This window comes from Strongylocentrotus purpuratus, unplaced genomic scaffold (genome assembly GCF_000002235.5).
Source record: "Strongylocentrotus purpuratus isolate Spur 01 unplaced genomic scaffold, Spur_5.0 spur5_scaffold_5, whole genome shotgun sequence".
Taxonomy (NCBI): domain Eukaryota; kingdom Metazoa; phylum Echinodermata; class Echinoidea; order Camarodonta; family Strongylocentrotidae; genus Strongylocentrotus; species Strongylocentrotus purpuratus.
The window spans coordinates 34,871,288-34,890,236 of record NW_022145611.1 but is presented as its reverse complement, the minus strand read 5'-3'; the positions used below and the strand labels follow the sequence as shown (position 1 = coordinate 34,890,236).

The following is an 18,949-nucleotide window of genomic DNA, read 5'->3' as shown; positions in this document are numbered from 1 at the left end:
TCTCAAAACTATAAAATATAGTATGCAATGTACTGTTTCAATGTGAGAGTAAATGGCACTGATGTGTCTTTCCAGGTGCTAATGGGTTTAAACAGAACACAGTCAGAACTGCATTAGGGATCATCTGCAAAGAAAGACCATGTTCCCATAAGAATCTTATCTCCCTGGAGTATTCATTGTGAAGAGATTTACCAGCAAAAGCTTAAATCGTCTTACTATATATTAATCCATGTAGATATTCAAGGATTATCTTAATACCATTTACAATTTAAAATTGAGTTAAATAAATAAAAACTTATATTCCAATTAGATTTGAGACAAATGTATGAACATAAACATAGGTCATATATCTAAAAGTTATTCCTCATTCATTTCATGTACAGCAGAATCATCTTTGGATGCTTCAATAACCCAATATTGTTTCTACTTTCTTGTAACATATCTGCTAATATTCCAGCACAGAAATTATACAAGTAGTATGTCAATGATAGACATTGTGAATCGGAAACAGAAGATTTATTTCAGAAAAAATATCAAGCATATCATTCCTGGAACAATTGCTTCAAAATCCTAGCCACAATAAACACAACCACTGACATGATGTGAAGAAAAGAGAGAATTTTATAAATCTGGAGAATAATTTAGTCTATCTGTACAAACAAACACAATGTAAACTCTAGATCGTCTATGGCTGATTAATCACAAAGTCAATCACAAAGTAATTAAACCCATTAATAAAGCTTAGGAATAATACAAACTATATTCGCTAGCCATTAAAATATGAATTAGATGAATCTTTGAGCATGGGTTTAGTGCCAATTTAGTTTGAGGTACAGACATTTTTGGCTTCTCCTCGTAATATTCTCTTTTCACTGCTGAGCTGTTGATAAGTGTACTGTACTCTTGTATTCAAATCATACCCATAAGCCACAGGGAGGGAGAAGCATGCAGAGTGTAACTTCTAGAAGAGCTTTTAGATGAAGGAATATAAAAGAAGTCTCCAATAGGAGTAAATATGTAACAGGTAAAACAGGAAACTTTTCATTTTGTTAAGTACATTATCCATTTAAAATACATGTTCCACATCAGTCTTTTAAGAGAACACATTGTTTTCTTCCTTAAAATAAAAAACCCACCGAGCTATTGCCGCTCATTATAGTAGACATCAGCTACGACAAACACACATAAAAGAGACATGAAACTATAGGGTAATCTAGTGATAAAGAGGCAAGGTGACAGAGATATTCATGCTAATCAACTGAGGAAACAGATGTATAGGAGAGAGAGAAAGTGAGCAGCTTCTTTTTTATGTAGACTGTGATATTTCCAACCTCTTTACCGGTATCCTCCCAACAGGATGCGTCTCACATTGGTATGACTTGCTTTCATCTCTGCTTTCATCTCTGCTTTCCTCCACTTGTCCTTCTTTACTACGGAGCCAGCCTCCCAGGCTAGCTCACTGTGAGTTCATTGACACTCGATTGGATAAGAAATAAATATAAAGATAACGAACAACATTCATGCACTTCCACTGAAACAGCAGCAAACTATCGGTTTTGGCCCAAACTTTGTGGTTTCGCCCGCCCGATGCAGCAACGGGGGAATCAAAGCTCCCTCCATCAGTCAGGTCTTCCATTCCCAGAGGGAAACACAGAGAAGAGAAGACCGACTCTCTGATGGCATTTCAGTGGCAAGTCCTCACAACAAATCTCCACTGCCATGTCTACATTCTACAAGTCAATAATGTCTAACTGCTGTTGGTTTGGTTATTTAGATGGTTCATTTCCAGTTTACTCAAGCGTTTCCACAGTTCATCTCTTTCCTTCTCCTTCTTCTTCTCTCTGAAAAGACACAAAATACAAACAAAATTACTCAAATAATCTATTTTTGTAAACAACATTAATTATCTCTCATCTCATCAATGGTTGAAATTGCAAACGTATATTGCGAAGACACTATCAACTTTCCTATGTCAAATAAAAACCAAATCAAGGTCCTGTGGATGTGTTGTGGTATAGTTTTCATTCACTTGAACTCAATCAAAGGGTTATGGGGTAGATTCCTAGCAAAGCACTATAAAGAGCTTTTGGCAGGACATTAATCCATGTTAGCCACTCTCCACTAGGTGTAAATGCTACCAATTTGGCAGCTTGAATCTTTTGCTGTATGGCACAAGATATTAAAAGGTGATCAACATGTCACTTTAATTTTCAAATAACCCTTTCATCGTTTATATTTTATAAGTTCAAACTTTTGATTTTACAATTGTTATTATTTTTATTATATCTGCATGAAAGCAAATCTGATGTGACTCAAAACTGACAAAAAACATTAAAAAACAAAAACACTGTGATTACTTGAAAATACATGAATTTCATAAAAAACTAGATGGAATTCGACTGCGCGCAGTCGAAAGTGATGCCTCCGTTATAGAGCAATTTTACAAACCAAAACAGAAAAAAAAAATTGAATTCACGTTCAATGGTAATCCATTGACAGGTTCTCAGAATATTGTGATTACAAGCAATTTCTCATATACATATATGACCCTTTGATCTTTGACCTCATGACCATAAAATCTACTCAGTTCATTGGCTCTGCAAGATGTTCTGAGTTAAATAGTAATCCATCTGTCAGTTCTAATGAGAATGCATTCACAAGCTATTTTTGCATACATAATGGGCCCATGACCTTTGACCTTTGACCTTATGAACCAAGAATCTACTCAGTTCATTGGCTCTGCAAGTAACAAACATGACCTAATTTTGGCATGAATCCATCAATCGGTTCTTGAGATAACGCGATCACAAGCTGTTTTTGCATTCATAATGTGCGCTGTGGCCTTTGACCTTTGACCTACGTGCTCCAAAATCTAATCAGATTGTCTTCCTATGGTGATACACACTATCATTAAGTTTGAAGTTTTTACATCTCCAGTGGTTCTTGAGATATCATGATAACAATCTCAATGTATGGAATTTCATAAGTTGACCTCTGTGACCCTTGACCTTTGACCTACGTGCTCCAAAATCTAATCAGATTGTTTTCCTATAGTGATACACACTATCACTAAGTTTGAAGTTTAAATCTCCAGTGGTTCTTGAGATATCATGATAACAATCTCAATGTATGGAATTTCATAAGTTGACCTCTGTGACCCTTGACCTTTGACATACGTGCTCCAAAATCTAATCAGATCGTCTTCCTATGGTGATACATACTATCCTTAAGTTTGAAGTTTAAATCTCAAATGGTTCTTGAGATATCGCGCTAACAAACTCAATACAAGGAATTTCATAAGTTGACCTCTGTGACCTGTGACCTTTGACCTACGTACTCCAAAATCTAATCAGATCGTCTTCCTATGGTGATAAATACTATTCCCGAGTCTTAAGTTTAAATCTTAAATGGTTCTTGAGATATTGTGATAACGGTCAAACGGGACGGACGTACGGACGGACGGACGGACGGACGGACGGACGGACGGTACTACTCACGACAGTATGCTTGTGAGATTTTTGTCTTGTGTGTCTGAAAAAAAGGGGTATCTTGTGTGTCTTTTCATTTTTTCCTTCTAAAGACTACTTGTGTGTCTTAATTCCCAACTTCTTGTGTGTTTGTCTAAAATTAAATGAAAATGCATCTAGTGTGTTTTTTAATACAATATGTGTTGAGACTGGTTTTTAAAATTAAAATTAAGGCTTGTATGCCCAAAAGACATTATTGTCTACCTCTATCCAAGTCAGGAAAATTAAGGCTTGTGTCCCGCAAAAACACATCATTTACCCGCCTAAGTCGTGAAAATTGAGGCTTGTGTGGCAGAAAAGACGATCAGCTACCCTGTCCAAGACAAGAAAATTAAGGCTTGTGTGCCTAAAAAACTTGATGTCCAAAAGGTATACAACTATTTATTTGTGACTTTTGAATGACCAAAAAATTGATTTATCTTTTTTCCTCATTGAATAGAAACATCACACACATATAATACAGGTAATGCAATAATATTCCAATGCTGTGGAGGAACCAATGAAAAGCCAAGGAGCTTGTCATGGCAGAAAGATTATTTACCCCTGTCCAAGTCAAGAAAATTAAGGCTTGTGTGGCAGAAAAAAAACATTACATGTATTATATACCTCTGTCCAAGTCATGAAAATTAAGGCTTGTGTGGCAGAAAGACATTACATGTATTATATACCCCTGTCCAAGTCAAGAAAATTAAGGCTTGTGTGGCAGTAAGACATTATTGTCTACCCCTGTCCAAGTCAAGAAAATTAAGGCTTGTGTGGCAGAAAAACATTACATGTATTATATACCTCTGTCCAAGTCATGAAAATTAAGGCTTGTGTGGCAGTAAGACATTATTGTCTACCCCTGTCCAAGTCAAGAAAAGTAAGGCTTGTGTGGCAGAAAAACATTACATGTATTATATACCTCTGTCCAAGTCATGAAAATTAAGACTTGTGTGGCAGTAAGACATTACATGTATTATATACCCCTGTCCAAGTCAAGAAAATTAAGGCTTGTGGCAGAAAGACATTACATGTATTATATACCCCTGTCCAAGTCATGGATATTAAGGCTTGTGTGGCAGTAAGACATTACATGTATTATATACCCCTGTCCAAGTCAAGAAAATTAAGGCTTGTGTGGCAGAAAAACATTACATGTATTATATACCTCTGTCCAAGTCATGAAAATTAAGGCTTGTGTGGCAGTAAGACATTATTGTCTACCCCTGTCCAAGTCAAGAAAATTAGGGCTTGTGTGGCAGAAAGACATTACATGTATTATATACCTCTGTCCAAGTCATGGATATTAAGGCTTGTGTGGCAGTAAGACATTATTGTCTACCCCTGTCCAAGTCAAGAAAACGAGGGCTTGTATGGCAGAAAGACATTACATGTATTATATACCTCTGTCCAAGTAATGAAAATTAAGGCTTGTGTGGCAGAAAGACATTACATGTATTATATACCTCTGTCCAAGTCAAGAAAATTAAGGCTTCTGTGGAAAAAAAAAAAAAATTACATGTCTGCATTTAAAGTGAATTTTGATGTGGAATTGGGAAATCTTAATGAATTTTGATATTTGGAATCTCAAAGTTTGTGAATTTCAAAGTTTAAATTCATCCAATGTACAGAAAGCCAGTACAGAAAGCCAGTTCTGTGGCATAAAAAAAACATTACATGTATTATATACCTCTGTCCAAGTTATGAAAATTAAGGCTTGTGTGGCAGAAAGACATAACATGTATTATATACCCTGTCCAAGTCAAGAAAATTAAGGCTTGTGTGGCAGAAAAACATTACATGTATTATATACCCCTGTCCAAGTCAAGAAAATTAAGGCTTGTGTGGCAGAAAGACATTACATGTATTATATACCTCTGTCCAAGTCATGAAAATTAAGGCTTGTGTGGCAGTAAGACATTATTGTCTACCCCTGTCCAAGTCAAGAAAATGAGGGCTTGTGTGGCAGAAAGACATTACATGTATTATATACCTCTGTCCAAGTCATGAAAATTAAGGCTTGTGTGGCAGTAAGACATTATTGTCTACCCCTGTCCAAGTCAAGAAAATGAGGGCTTGTGTGGCAGAAAGACATTACATGTATTATATACCTCTGTCCAAGTCATGAAAATTAAGGCTTGTGTGGCAGAAAAACATTACAGCACTGGCTTTCTGTACATTGGATGAATTTAAACTTTGAAATTCACAAACTTTGAGATTCCAAATATCAAAATTCATTAAGATTTCCCAATTCCACATCAAAATTCACTTTAAATGCAGATATCCATTAAAATTCTCAAAATCACTTTGCCGATGGATTTTCAAAGAGGAGTATTGACAAAAAGAATATGTCACGTAACTATGAAGAATTTTTATTTCTTCAGAGGCAAAGTTGAGTATTTCATTATTTGCTAATGGAATACGTTTTACACATATCTGGAACTTTAAAGGTACTATGTCCATTTGCAGGCCCCAAAAATGAAAAGGTTAAATTCCAACAGCATTTGAAAGACAATATTAATTTAGAACTTTCCGAAAAAAAAAGGGAGCTTGAAAATGTCTTTAAGTGGGAAAATAACGACTATTAGTAGTTTAATCAACTAAAAGATGAAGTTGAGTTCTGGTTTTGCGATTGCATTGTGAAAGAAACGGTGTGGAATCGACCAGAAAAGGTTGATCATCTAGCATATAAGAATTTGTGTGTATTGCAAGGTTCTGGAATCATCAAAATGATAAGAAATTTGGCCAAGTCTTGGTAAAGTTACAAACACTGTACACAGAAAGATGTATATGGGACTACACAACCACGTGGCGTAAAAAGGCTATTCCCCCGAGTTTTACGATGTTACATGACATATTTAGAATATGAAGGCATTTGAAGAGCCATGCTTTTTAAGGGAACATGTCTTATCTGATGTTCTTCCACACTTGCATAATAGGAATGATAACGCTCACAAATTATTTTTCACCTCTTCCCAGAACTCAACCTTCTCTTTAAGAGCTATAGAGCCAGTAATTAATAATCTGATTTCAGACCACTGTACTGCAGGGTCAATGTCGCTATTCATAAGGACCGCTATTCATAAGGTCCGCTTTTCATAATTGGAGAAAAGGGTCATTATTCATAAGGGTCATTATTCATAAGGACCGCTATTCATAATGAAAGAAGAGGGTCGGTATTCATAATATTAGAAGAGGGTCGCTATTCATAATACAAAATCGGGTTCGTTATTCATGAGGGTCCCTATTCATAATATTACAAAAGGGTCGGTATTCATAACACAGAAAGAGGGTCGCTATTTATAATACGAAATGAGGGTCGCTATTCATAATACGAAATGAGGGTCGCTATTCATAATGCAAAATGAGGGTTGCTATTCATAAGGGTCATTATTCATAATCGATGAAGAGGGTCGCTATTTATAATAGGAGTAGAGGGTCGCTATTCATAATAGAAGAAGAGGGTCGCTCTTCATAATAGAAGAAGAGGGTCGCTATTCATAATAGGAGTAGAGGGTCGCTATTCATAATAGAAGAAGAGGGTCGCTATTCATAATAGAAGATGAGGGTCGCTTTTCATAATAGGAGTAGAGGGTCGCTTTTCATAACAGGAGTGGAGGGTCGCTATTCATAATAGAAGTAGAGGGTCGCTATTCATAATAGAAGAAGAGGGTCGATATTCCGGAGTAGAGGGTCGCTATTCATAATAGAAGAAGAGGGTCGATATTCATAATAGGAGTAGAGGATCGCTATTCATAATAGGAGTAGAGGGTCGCTATTCATAATAGGAGTAGAGGGTCGCTTTTCATAATAGGAGTAGAGGGTCGCTATTCATAATAGGAGTAGAGGGTCGCTATTCATAATAGGAGTAGAGGGTCGCTATTCATAATAGAAGTAGAGGGTCGCTTTTCATAATAGAAGAAGAGGGTTGCTATTCATAATAGAAGTAGAGGGTCGCTATTCATAATACGAAATGAGGGTCGCTATTCATAAAACAAAATGAGGGTCGCCGTTCATAAAACGAGAAGAGGGTCGCTATTCATAATAATAACAAAGGGAAATATTGGATGGAGGCCATCCCCACAGCTATGGCGTCCTGTACAGGCACGTAGCCAGAGTTTGATGTTTGGGAGGGCACATACATGTAATCGATCGAGGTAAACAAAAAGGGGGGTCTAAAAAAGTTCAACCGATCTTGGAAATTTCTCTTGTCCGATATCAACATTCCCCGTTTTTAAGTTACACATTTTTTTGACATTTTCATCGGGGGGGGGGGGGGGGGGGGGGGGGGGGGCTGAAGCCTCTTGCCCGAAAAGGTAATTTTCTAGTTCACAATTCGGCTAGTGAGCGAAATGAGCGAGCAAAAATATGAGCATAATATGTATTTTGTGAAAGTGACGATTTGTTGTATCATTCTCGACTCATATTTCTTGTTTGAATTGAGTTCCCCCCCCCTCCTGCGCAAAGCGCGTAAGCTCTGACCTTTCATAATTTCATTAAATTATTAGAGAAAGAAGACGATTCATTGTACCATTCTCGACCCTTTTTCCTTGTCTGAATTTGGTTCCCCCTCCCCCTCCGGCGCAAAGCGCGGAAGCTTTGACATTTCATTGTTTAATGCAATTATTAGAGAAAGAATATGATTCGTTGTTCCATTCTCGACTCTTAATCCTTGTCTGAATTCAGTTTCCCCCCTCCCGCGCGAAACGTGGAAGCTTTGATGTTTCATTAAATTATTAGAGAAAGAAGAGGATTTGTTGTACCATTCTCGATTATTAATCCTTGTCTGAATTCAGTTCCCACCCCCCCCCCCTCTTGCGCAAAGCGCGTAAGCTTTGACCTTTCATAGCTTAATGAAATTATTAGAGAAAGAAGACGATTCGTTGTTCCATTCTAGACTCTGGCTACGCGCCTGCTTTAAAGGGAAAATGAAACAATTATGATTGTGATAGCACACAATAATGTTAGTAGAAATAGTAAAGAACAACAATTATTGCAACAACCATGGATAAATCACGGCCGGGAGCGTGGGCCGAGTGTCATATCATAGTTTTGTGTTATTGGGTGAGGGGGCGTAGCGACCAAGTGAGATTTTGCAATGTTGAATGCTGACATTATGCACTCTAGGAAATCCCTAAGCCCAATTTGTAAGTTCTTTCCGCTATATATCTTTCTAGCTATATTTCTAAATTTCCTGGCGGACGTGTCCTCCTATCGGGCCCAGGATCACCGCCCGTGTCCATGATTACTACCAAAATGAGCTCAAATACAAGCTCAAGCGAGTTTATATGAGCTGAGGCCAAATGAAGAGCAAAATAAGAGTTGTGAAGCGGCCCCCCTACCGTTAATTACAAAATTGACTTTACAGCGCAGGGGCAGTTTTAACGTTTAACTTTGATTCCGTGGCTCGAAAGTTACTGTCACTAAGCGCCATTTCCTTGTCTTTCCATCTTTCTCACCCGACTCTCCCCCCCCCCCCCCCCCCCCACTCAGTGTTATCTAGGGTACGCGTACGTATTTCCCTCTGTTTGAAAGCACCCCTCTATCTCCGGTGTGTAAAGTCAGTACGGGCCGGATTTTTGTGTATTACGGGTCGGACTTTGTTGGGTGAAAAGTACTCCTTTACAGGAGATTTTGGGAACACGAGTTCTGTCCTTCCGACCCCGGAGTGGGAGGGAGAAAGGGGGGGGGGGCTTTCTTTTCCCCTCTCTCTGTGTTTCTTTTCTCTTCTTTCTTGTCTCTTTTCTTCTATTTTCTTTTTCTTCTCCTTTCTTATGCTTCTCCTTTTTTTTCTCTCTTCTTTTTTTCCTCTTTTTTCCCTTTTTTTTGCACCGCCAATAGGGGGGGGGGGGGCCGCGGCCGTTTCGGCCCCCTGGATCCGCCACTGAGTATGCCTGTGGTGTCCAGTGGCGTATCTGGCGCTTGTTCTCGTTTTGGAGGGGGGTGGGGGTGAGAGGGGAGCAAAAACGTATCTTTTCCCCCTTGTTTTTTCTTCTTCCTCTTTATTTTCTTTCCCTTTCTCTTTTTTGCTGAGGGGAGGGGGGAGGCAAGGGCCTTTCAATCCAAACCTTGTTGGCGTGCATTTTTGGTTATATGCAGACTGCGTACCTCTCTGCCCTGCGCGTATCCCGTGTATGCGCGTGTATCTGACACGAAGGCAATCTGAATGTAATCGAGAAGGCTCACTTGACTCCAACTTTAATTTATCTTTAATATAAGGAGTAAAGCATAATTTGTTGATTAACGTTCTATTAGATCTTCTTTGATGTTGTACAGTATAAAACAAATAATGAATGTTTTTCATTCGTTTAATAGTGCGAATATTTTCATTTGTTGAAAGATTAACATTAATTCTATTCAACTCATGAAAATATTTGTACTATTGAACTCATAACCATTCATTATTTGTATAATAATCCATGCCTGTCAAAGTCATGAAGTTTTGGGAAATTTTGAAAAATGGGTGGATAGTGAATCTTTACAATTTTGATATATTTGGATGCCCCTGTGGATGTGGATGTATTAAAAGCACTAGTAATTTTAACCCTTAAAACACTTCTGCTTTCAAGAAAAATTTAATATTAAGATTTACCAGTGCTCCCGGTAAATTTTAATAAATTTCAAATAGCTCCTACGGCCGTACAATGGTAGATGCGACCATATGTAGTTGTGGTATATAATTTCCGAACGGGAATAGCTTATCGGTCGATTTTAGTCAAGAAACATTGTTTTATAGCTTAATTAATATCTTGACCTTGAGAGGGAGCTATACAACATAAAGTGTTTATTATTTATAATTTCATAACTTTAGAGTCGATTTCGACCGCGACAACGATCAGTGAATATTGTAGGATCGCATATGCTTCCAATATGTTCATTTGAACCAAATTCACGACCCCATACCAAAACTTTGTATTACCTTTAAGGCTTGTGTAGCAGGATGATACCAAATCATCTAGACCTGTCAAAGTCACAAAAAGTAAACTTTATGTGCAAAAAGAATACATCATAATCATCATCTACCCTAATTGTCCCAGTCAAGACAATTAAGGCTTGTGTGCCAAAAAGACATTATTATCTACCCCTGTCCAAGTCAAGAAAATTAAGGCTTATGTGGCATAAAAAAAACATTACATGTATTATATACCTCTGTCCAAGTCATGAAAATTAAGGCTTGTGTGGCAGAAAGACATTATTATCTACCCCTGTCCAAGTCAAGAAAATTAAGGCTTGTGTGGCAGAAAGGCATTATTATCTACCCCCGTCCAAGTCAAGAAAATTAAGGCTTGTGTGGCAGAAAGACATTATTATCTTCCCCTGTCCAAGTCAACAAAATTAGGGCTTGTGTGGCAGAAAGACATTATTGTCTACCCCTGTCCAAGTCAAGAAAATTAGGGCTCGTGTGGCAGAAAGATATTGTCATCTACCCCAGTCCAAGTCAACAAAATTAGCGCTTGTGTGGCATAAAAAAACATTACATGTATTATATACCTCTGTCCAAGTCATGAAAATTAAGGCTTGTGTGTCAGAAAGATATTGTCATTCACCCCAGTCCAAGTCAAGAAAATTAAGGCTTGTGTGGCAGAAAGACATTATTGTCTACCTCTGTCCAAGTCATGAAAATTAAGGCTTGTGTGTCAGAAAGATATTGTCATCTACCCCAGTCCAAGTCAAGAAAATTAAGGCTTGTGTGGCAGAAAGACATTATTGTCTACCCCTGTCCAAGTCATGAAATTTAAGGCTTGTGTGGCAGAAAGACATTATTATCTACCCCAGTCCAAGTCAAGAAAATTAAGGCTTGTGTGGCAGAAAGACATTATTGTCTACCCCAGTCCAAGTCAAGAAAATTAAGGCTTGTGTGGCATAAAAACATTACATGTTTTATATACCTGTACCACTGTCCAAGTCAAGAAAATTAGGGCTTGTGTGGCAGAAAGACATTATTGTCTACCCCAGTCCAAGTCAAGAAAATTAAGGCTTGTGTTGCTAGAAAGATATTGTCATCTACCCCAGTCCAAGTCAATAAAATTAAGGCTTGTGTGACAGAAAGACATTATTATCTACCCCTGTCCAAGTCAAGAAAATTAAGGCTTGTGTGGCAAAAAGACATTATTGTCTACCCCTGTCCAAGTCCAGAAAATTAGGGCTTGTGTGGCATAAAAAAACATTACATGTATTATATACCTCTGTCCAAGTCATGAAAATTAAGGCTTGTGTGTCAGAAAGATATTGTCATCTACCCCAGTCCAAGTCAAGAAAATTAAGGCTTGTGTGGCAGAAAGACATTATTGTCTACCTCTGTCCAAGTCATGAAAATTAAGGCTTGTGTGTCAGAAAGATATTGTCATCTACCTCAGTCCAAGTCAAGAAAATTAAGGCTTGTGTGGCAGAAAAACATTATTGTCTACCCCAGTCCAAGTCAAGAAAATTAAGGCTTGTGTGGCATAAAAACATTACATGTATTATATACCTGTACCACTGTCCAAGTCAAGAAAATTAGGGCTTGTGTGGCAGAAAGGCATTATTATCTACCCCAGTCCAAGTCAAGAAAATAATGGGCTTGTGTGGCAGAAAGACATTACATGTATTATATACCTCTGTCCAAGTCATGAAAATTAAGGCTTGTGTGGCAGAAAGACATTATTATCTACTCCAGTCCAAGTCAAGAAAATTAAGGCTTGTGTGTCAGAAAGACATTATTATCTTCCCCTGTCCAAGTCAAGAAAATTAAGGCATGTGTGGCAGAAAGACATTACATGTATTATACCTCTGTCCAAGTCATGAAAATTAAGGCTTGTGTGGCAGAACGACATTATTGTCTACCCCTGTCCAAGTCAAGAAAATAAAGGCTTGTGTGGCAGAAACACATTATTGTCTACCCCTGTCCAAGTCAAGAAAATTAGGGCTTGTGTGGCTAAAACACATTATTATCTACCCCAGTCCAAGTCATGAAAATTAAGGCTTGTGTGGCAGAAAGACATTATTGTCTACCCCTGTCCAAGTCAAGAAAATAGAGGCTTGTGTGGCAGAAAGACATTATTATCTACCCCAGTCCAAGTCAAGAAAATTAAGGATTGTGTGTCAGAAAGACATTATTATCTTCCCCTGTCCAAGTCAAGAAAATTAGGGCTTGTGTGGCAGAAAGACATTACATGTATTATATACCTCTGTCCAAGTCATGAAAATTAAGGCTAGTGTGGCAGAACGACATTATTGTCTACCCCTGTCCGATTCAAGAAAATTAAGGCTTGTGTGGCATAAAAAAACATTACATGTATTATATACACTGCACACACAAAACCATCCACCCATGACACACACATACACAGAGCCATACACTGCCTACTACTTTGCTTACAAATACTACACACTAACAAGTCACACACACACACACACACACAAGTACTGTAGATGCGCATAGTACCTAGCTACCTGGATGTCAACTGTAGATGGCACTATTCCGTTTGGCTACTTGGACACAACCCCTCTCTAAAATTTGGACATTTATTTTGGGCCTTTTTTGGGGAAATTTTTTTCTTGTGTGACTAAATCTTAGTTGATTAGAAATGACATGTCAGACATCTTAGACACTGAATATGATAGTTTTCTTGTGTGGCTAGACACACAAGTCTAAAGTGACACACAAGGATATCTCATACGTAAAACTAAACACACAAGCATACCATCGCAAACTCGGACGGACGTACGGACGGACGGACGTACGGACGGACAACCCGAAAACATGATGCCTCCGGCACCACCTTCGGTGGCGGAGGCATAAAAATGGGGTTATATTCTACACTAGAAGTGCATAAAAATGGAAAAACATGAAGCAATAACATGTGGAGATATCTAGAGCTCTCTCTATCATGTTTCCTTAACGTGTACTTGGCAGGGAATTTAACAGAACAGTCCTAGATTATGTCATATATAATTATGACGATCAGTCGTTTTCTCCTGCAGCATTTACTCAAAGCTTATTTTATCAAAGATGGAGAGTTTGGCTGAAGGTTGTAATCTGGGGTCAGGTTAGGTATGATATGTGGTCCAGGGTGGAATTTAGGGATTGGTCAGGGTACAAAATTGACCACTGGATGATTTTCGCCAGAGCACGAGTTGTAGAACCACAGTCATCCACAAACTTGAATTTGATAATTAACTTACTTTTGTCTATCTGCCTTATAGCTGGTAGTGAGTTCATCAAATAGCTTGCTATTCATCTCCATCAGTGTCCTGAGTACATTGTAGACCAAGGCAACAATAGTTCTGAGCAGAGAAAGAGATTAGAGTTGGAAATGTAGACATCAACACAAAATACTCAAAATGTGCAATCAACTTCCTTTACTAGGACACCCTATGAACTGATGAACAGATAAATTTAATCTTAAATCCATTTTTATGGACAAAGTCTCCTCCTTTGCCAGTAGAAAAAGGGGAAAGGGAATTCAAGTACCCAACTTCACAAGTTCACAACTTCAGAAGCTACAATTATCCATAAAAGACTTTTCAAAACTCTACAAATGATTGCACCTGTACCATATCAACAGCTTACACGGTGAAATAACCTTCCTTTTATTCTATTTTATCACCCACTAGACAGTGCTTCCATGATCTTACAGCGAACCCATGCGCATGTGTGGCTGAAGAATTATTTCACCACATACTGTACATACAGTATAGAGCCAGAAAACCTTCCATGTCAGTCATGTGTTATCTTTGTAGATTTACATGCATTTACATGGAGAATGTTCAAACCACAATTGCTTTTCCCATCATAATTGCTGGTTGTCCACAGCAAATGCAAATTACAGGTCATTGAATTAAGTACAATATTATTTAAATCTGTATAGTTCAGAGAGAGAGAGAGAGAAGGGGGGTGGGCACTCCTACAATGGAACTGATATGCAACTAGAAAGCCTCGATGTATATTACTGAAGAAAATAAATTCTTAACAAATGTTGCAATCTACTAACAGCAAGAAAAACCTCTTTCAACTGACACCATGATATTTGAAGACATTGATAGTTTCATCATGCTTCCATTAACAAATACCTTAGGTTCAAGGAAGGTCATGTATGAAGATATCACATACACAATGAACTGTGTAATATACATATAGAATGGTAGTTTGGAAGCAATGTCAATGCTCAGATTACAGGTTTACAAGAAAAATAAATGGGGATGGATTACGAATGATTCCATCCCATAAAATGTAAAAAAAGGTATTATTTAAAGCTAGATATTCAAATTGCATGGCTTTTAGAACACACTTATTAACTATCCATGAATTTTCTCCACATTATTTAAGTTATTCAAGTTATTCTAACATCAAAATATACAGCTTTGTATTACCTGCTTCATGGTAATTTCTAGACATATCTAAAATAACACTGAGCTTTTTTTCCTGTAATTAGAATTACTGTAATAGAGCTGTTGAATGGCTTATGACCATGCATTGGATTGTCTATACAAATGATAATGATCCCTGATGATGCATTAGGATTAATGTGCATCCTGCTAGTGCAAGAGTTCTTTCCTGTTCTGTCCTTATACCTCAAAATGCTTGCTTATTCAGTCACAGTGACTAATTCAAAATCACATAACAATCTAAGAGAACATTTAAATACACGAAATGGATTGTGTTACTATTGATCATTAGGTCAAGAAGTAATAGTGGTGATTAGATAAGAAGTGATATTAGTGACATTGTATTATCTACCTTTAAGTACTCAGTGTAGTTAGGTACGCGAATGAACTTTTCACTATGCTTCGTCTCTTACCATCAACTAATCCAGCAAGTGCTTTGTAGAGTGTCCTCTCACGCATATTCTTGGAGGGAATGCAGGATTAATTGGGGATTAAATACTGATAGGGTAGGAGAGGTAAGTGTTAGTGGACTTACTGATTCCAGTGGTCTTTGGATATCCTGTAGAGATTGGTGAACATAATGGGCATGATAGCCTGGATGTTCTCCTCTATCAAGCTCACTACGTACTCGTTATTCCAGAAGTACAGGGCACGTTCTGCAACCTGGAAAAAAATGGACAAGTTCAGAAAATTTATATTAAAAAAGTCTGACATTAATTTCAAAATATAGACAACGTTTTCATTCCAGGAAAATTGAGTAAAGGGACGAAAAACAGAGGCATCTATATCATTAGAATAGTAGTTGGATGACAGGGAATCTCAATAATTTCTATAAAGACTTAGTTAACAATATTTTAGAATTGCAGAATCATTTGCTTTTAGTTAGATGTTTCCACAGGAATTTTCTACGAACTAGAATATGTTGATGGGGGTCAATTTGACCACTTTTTCTAGCATCAGGCACATTTTGTAAATAGAAATAAGGCCAAACAAATCTCCTTTCCTGATAATAATGATTGACAAAAATTACATCTGACCAAAGGTGACTATAAATAGTCAGTTTGGGCCAAGAAGTTGCCAAAATAAACCAAAGGTCATGAGTAGGGTTAATAACACTCTTAAAGAAGAAGCCATTCAAACTTTCTTCACAAAACAATCAGATTAAATCCCCTCATCTCCTAGGGTGATAGCAATGCTGCAGCTAATATTTACGTCGACCTTTCCTATAAAACATCACATGAAATTGACTAAACACTGGTGTCACTAGATGGCACTGTGCATTGTGAATCCGCCGTAGTGATCAAGACATACATACCTGGAAGTGTGGACTTGCAACACACTTTGCTAGCTGCCTGAAGAGCATTTCTTGAATCTTGACAAACTGTGAGGGTTCTATCACATCTAAAATCTCCTCAATTTCACCAAGGAACATCACCTAAGAGAAAAATTAGCATAAAAAGGTAATAATAACATGTTAGGCATAATTCAAAGCTTTAATGAATAGCGATCCTCTTTATGTCATCCAAATTATTGGAGAACTAAAGCTAGTTTCAAAATCTTCTATTTCAAAATTTATTATTTAATGTATGTATACTTTGCAGTTACACTTTTCTTGGACATTTTCTTTTCTCTTATACCAACCATCTTCACAGTTTCATTGAACGATTCTTCTTGCCATCCCTAGCGTTCTCTTATTCAATGTGATCTGAGACTTGATTCAATTACATTCGATTTCACTCAGGCCAGCCTTCTAAAAGAAGTAGCCTCAACCTGGTCACATGAAGAATTTAGAATGTCTGTAACATGAGATGGTTTGCTTGACTCTTGCTCTATATTTGGACAAGGAAAAATCCATATATGTGCCAACAGGTTGGTGAAAAGAAAAGGAAATAGCTGCCAAATCAATAATTGACTGGGAGCTCTCAAATATAAAAAGAAGAGAATAGAACAACATTCTTAAACAATTTTTTTTTCTTCCAACTCTAATTTTTGTAAATACTTTTCTCAAGCATAAAGAAAGTAGAAACAATTTTTAAACATACGAGCATGATAAGAGCAAACAGAAATAATAGAACTTTGATAGAAATTCAACAGATTCAGGACCGAAACTGCCAGGGGCGGTATTCTGACAACCCTAGTATCTCAAATAACCTTGTTTATTCACCACTAAAACAAAATTGGTATTCTGAACAATCTTGCAACTTTTCTTGTAACTTTTCTCTCTTTCTTTTACCTCATGCTCAAGATCTCACAGAAGAAACGTTTGAAGAATCTACAGACTGGGGTTCAATGATTTCATATCAATATGTGATTCGATTCGAGTGGGAGAGGAACTGTTTTGTTTGGAAATATGCGCAACTTATTAATTGTGCCAAAAATGAATATACACGCAAAGAGCATCTATACCTGTGTTTCCTAAGGGGTGCTTCTAGTGGTTGACCTATTTATATAAAATCTATTTTGATTAGTAAGGTCTCAAAAGTTGGGCGTGTCAGAGATAAGATACAGGTAGAACTTTTTGATAATTTTGATAATACCAAATAACATGTACAAGAATTTTAGCACACTATTATCTCTGGAGGATACAAGAAAACTTACAAGAATTTTCAAAATACCACCCTAAGTTTTTTTTTACTTCAGATATCTTCTTTCAATGACTGCAACCACGTTTTAGGCAAAAAACTATGAATGAATTATGAAGTCACTCCCTGTAGAACATATTTGTGGTTAAATTGCAATGATTTCTTTAAATCCCTAGGATGAGAAGTTTGGTTTTCAACCACAAATGAGCTTCCTTCTGACATACAATATTCATTGCACTTTGATGCAACCACAGCTTTCCCTAGATTTAGCAGATTTGCTTTTGATAATCCTACTCATAAAATAGAGATGATAGTAACAATATATTATGAGAAAATATTGGTTATTTTAGTATATTGTTTAGTGACTTGCTGAACATAGCAACAACTACCACATGAAATCTGCATTCTGACCATTGAAATACAATACAAATCACAAACAGGCTCTCAGCAGGGAGGTCTTTGTTCAAAAAGATACATGCACGAAATCTGCCATTTCATATAGTTGACATACATGTAAGTCAGAGGACTCATATCACAACCTTTGTCGAATGTTGACATACATGATGACTAATGCTCGGGGTCTTAATTTAAATATATAAATGTACATGTACATTTATGAATTGTTTACATCATAATAATTATACCCTAAAATAATGCTATACGCTTTCTTAGTCTTCCAGAATTCTTCTTTGCATACTCCATAATGAATACCTTAACAATTATCCAATAAATAATAAAGCTAAGCTGCATGTAGGAGTTCATACAGTTCTTGGTCCCTTGCCATTAAAAATTATATACATTATTCCACGTACACAGTTTTGTGTGATCATCCTGCACTCAAAATGAGATGTATAAAAAGAAAGAAAGTATTCATGTTTGGACATTTCATTCAGAAAACGATTCTAATGACATGAATACTTAATACTGTTATAACACAAGACCAAGGTATATGGTACTCACCTCTTTTGCACTACACGTCTTTGGCCAGAATTTTAGTAATCCCCCTACAACCTGCAAGAAGATAGAATAATACAGCAGAGATAGGATAGAATGAGAGAAAGCGTGGGAGAGATAGCGGGGGAGAGTAAGAAGAATACATCAAGTCAAGTCTTTATGAATAGACCTATACATTGAATCTTCTACAGGCAAAGGATAGTATAATGTCAAAGAAGACTATATTTTTCAGTATAAACTCTATAAAGATGTTATGTCTTCAAATTAATCACATTGAAACATTTCAAACAGAAAAGACAAACACTATTACTATCTTTACTCATAACGACCCACCATTTTGATCAGAAGGAATCTTAATGGACTACTTTGCAAACCATGTTCCTTTTAAATTGTACAATATCCATGATCTTTATTTACTTGTAAACATGGGGATAGTACACATCAATTCAATATTCAAGAATTCATCTGCAATTCAAAGAGATAAGAAATATAAATGATTCTTTGACAAACATCACATCTGCAGCAAAATGTACATCT

The 18,949-nt window shown here is 37.0% G+C and overlaps 1 protein-coding gene across 2 annotated transcripts in view; it reads right to left on the bottom strand.

Annotated features, from left to right (window-relative positions):
• Nucleotides 1-407: 407 nt before the first annotated feature.
• Nucleotides 408-18,949, bottom strand: part of LOC580795 (serine/threonine-protein phosphatase 2A 56 kDa regulatory subunit epsilon isoform) — a 59,276-nt gene continuing 40,734 nt past the window's right edge. For both annotated transcript variants that reach the window (XM_775604.4, XM_011675734.2), the window contains exons 9-13: nucleotides 18,419-18,469; nucleotides 16,192-16,311; nucleotides 15,412-15,539; nucleotides 13,674-13,775; nucleotides 408-1,841 (exon numbers count right to left, since the gene is read on the bottom strand). In XM_775604.4, the coding sequence (XP_780697.2) occupies nucleotides 1,748-1,841; nucleotides 13,674-13,775; nucleotides 15,412-15,539; nucleotides 16,192-16,311; nucleotides 18,419-18,469 (495 nt within the window). In that variant the 3' untranslated portion in view covers nucleotides 408-1,747. The remainder of the gene's footprint in view (nucleotides 1,842-13,673; nucleotides 13,776-15,411; nucleotides 15,540-16,191; nucleotides 16,312-18,418; nucleotides 18,470-18,949) is intronic.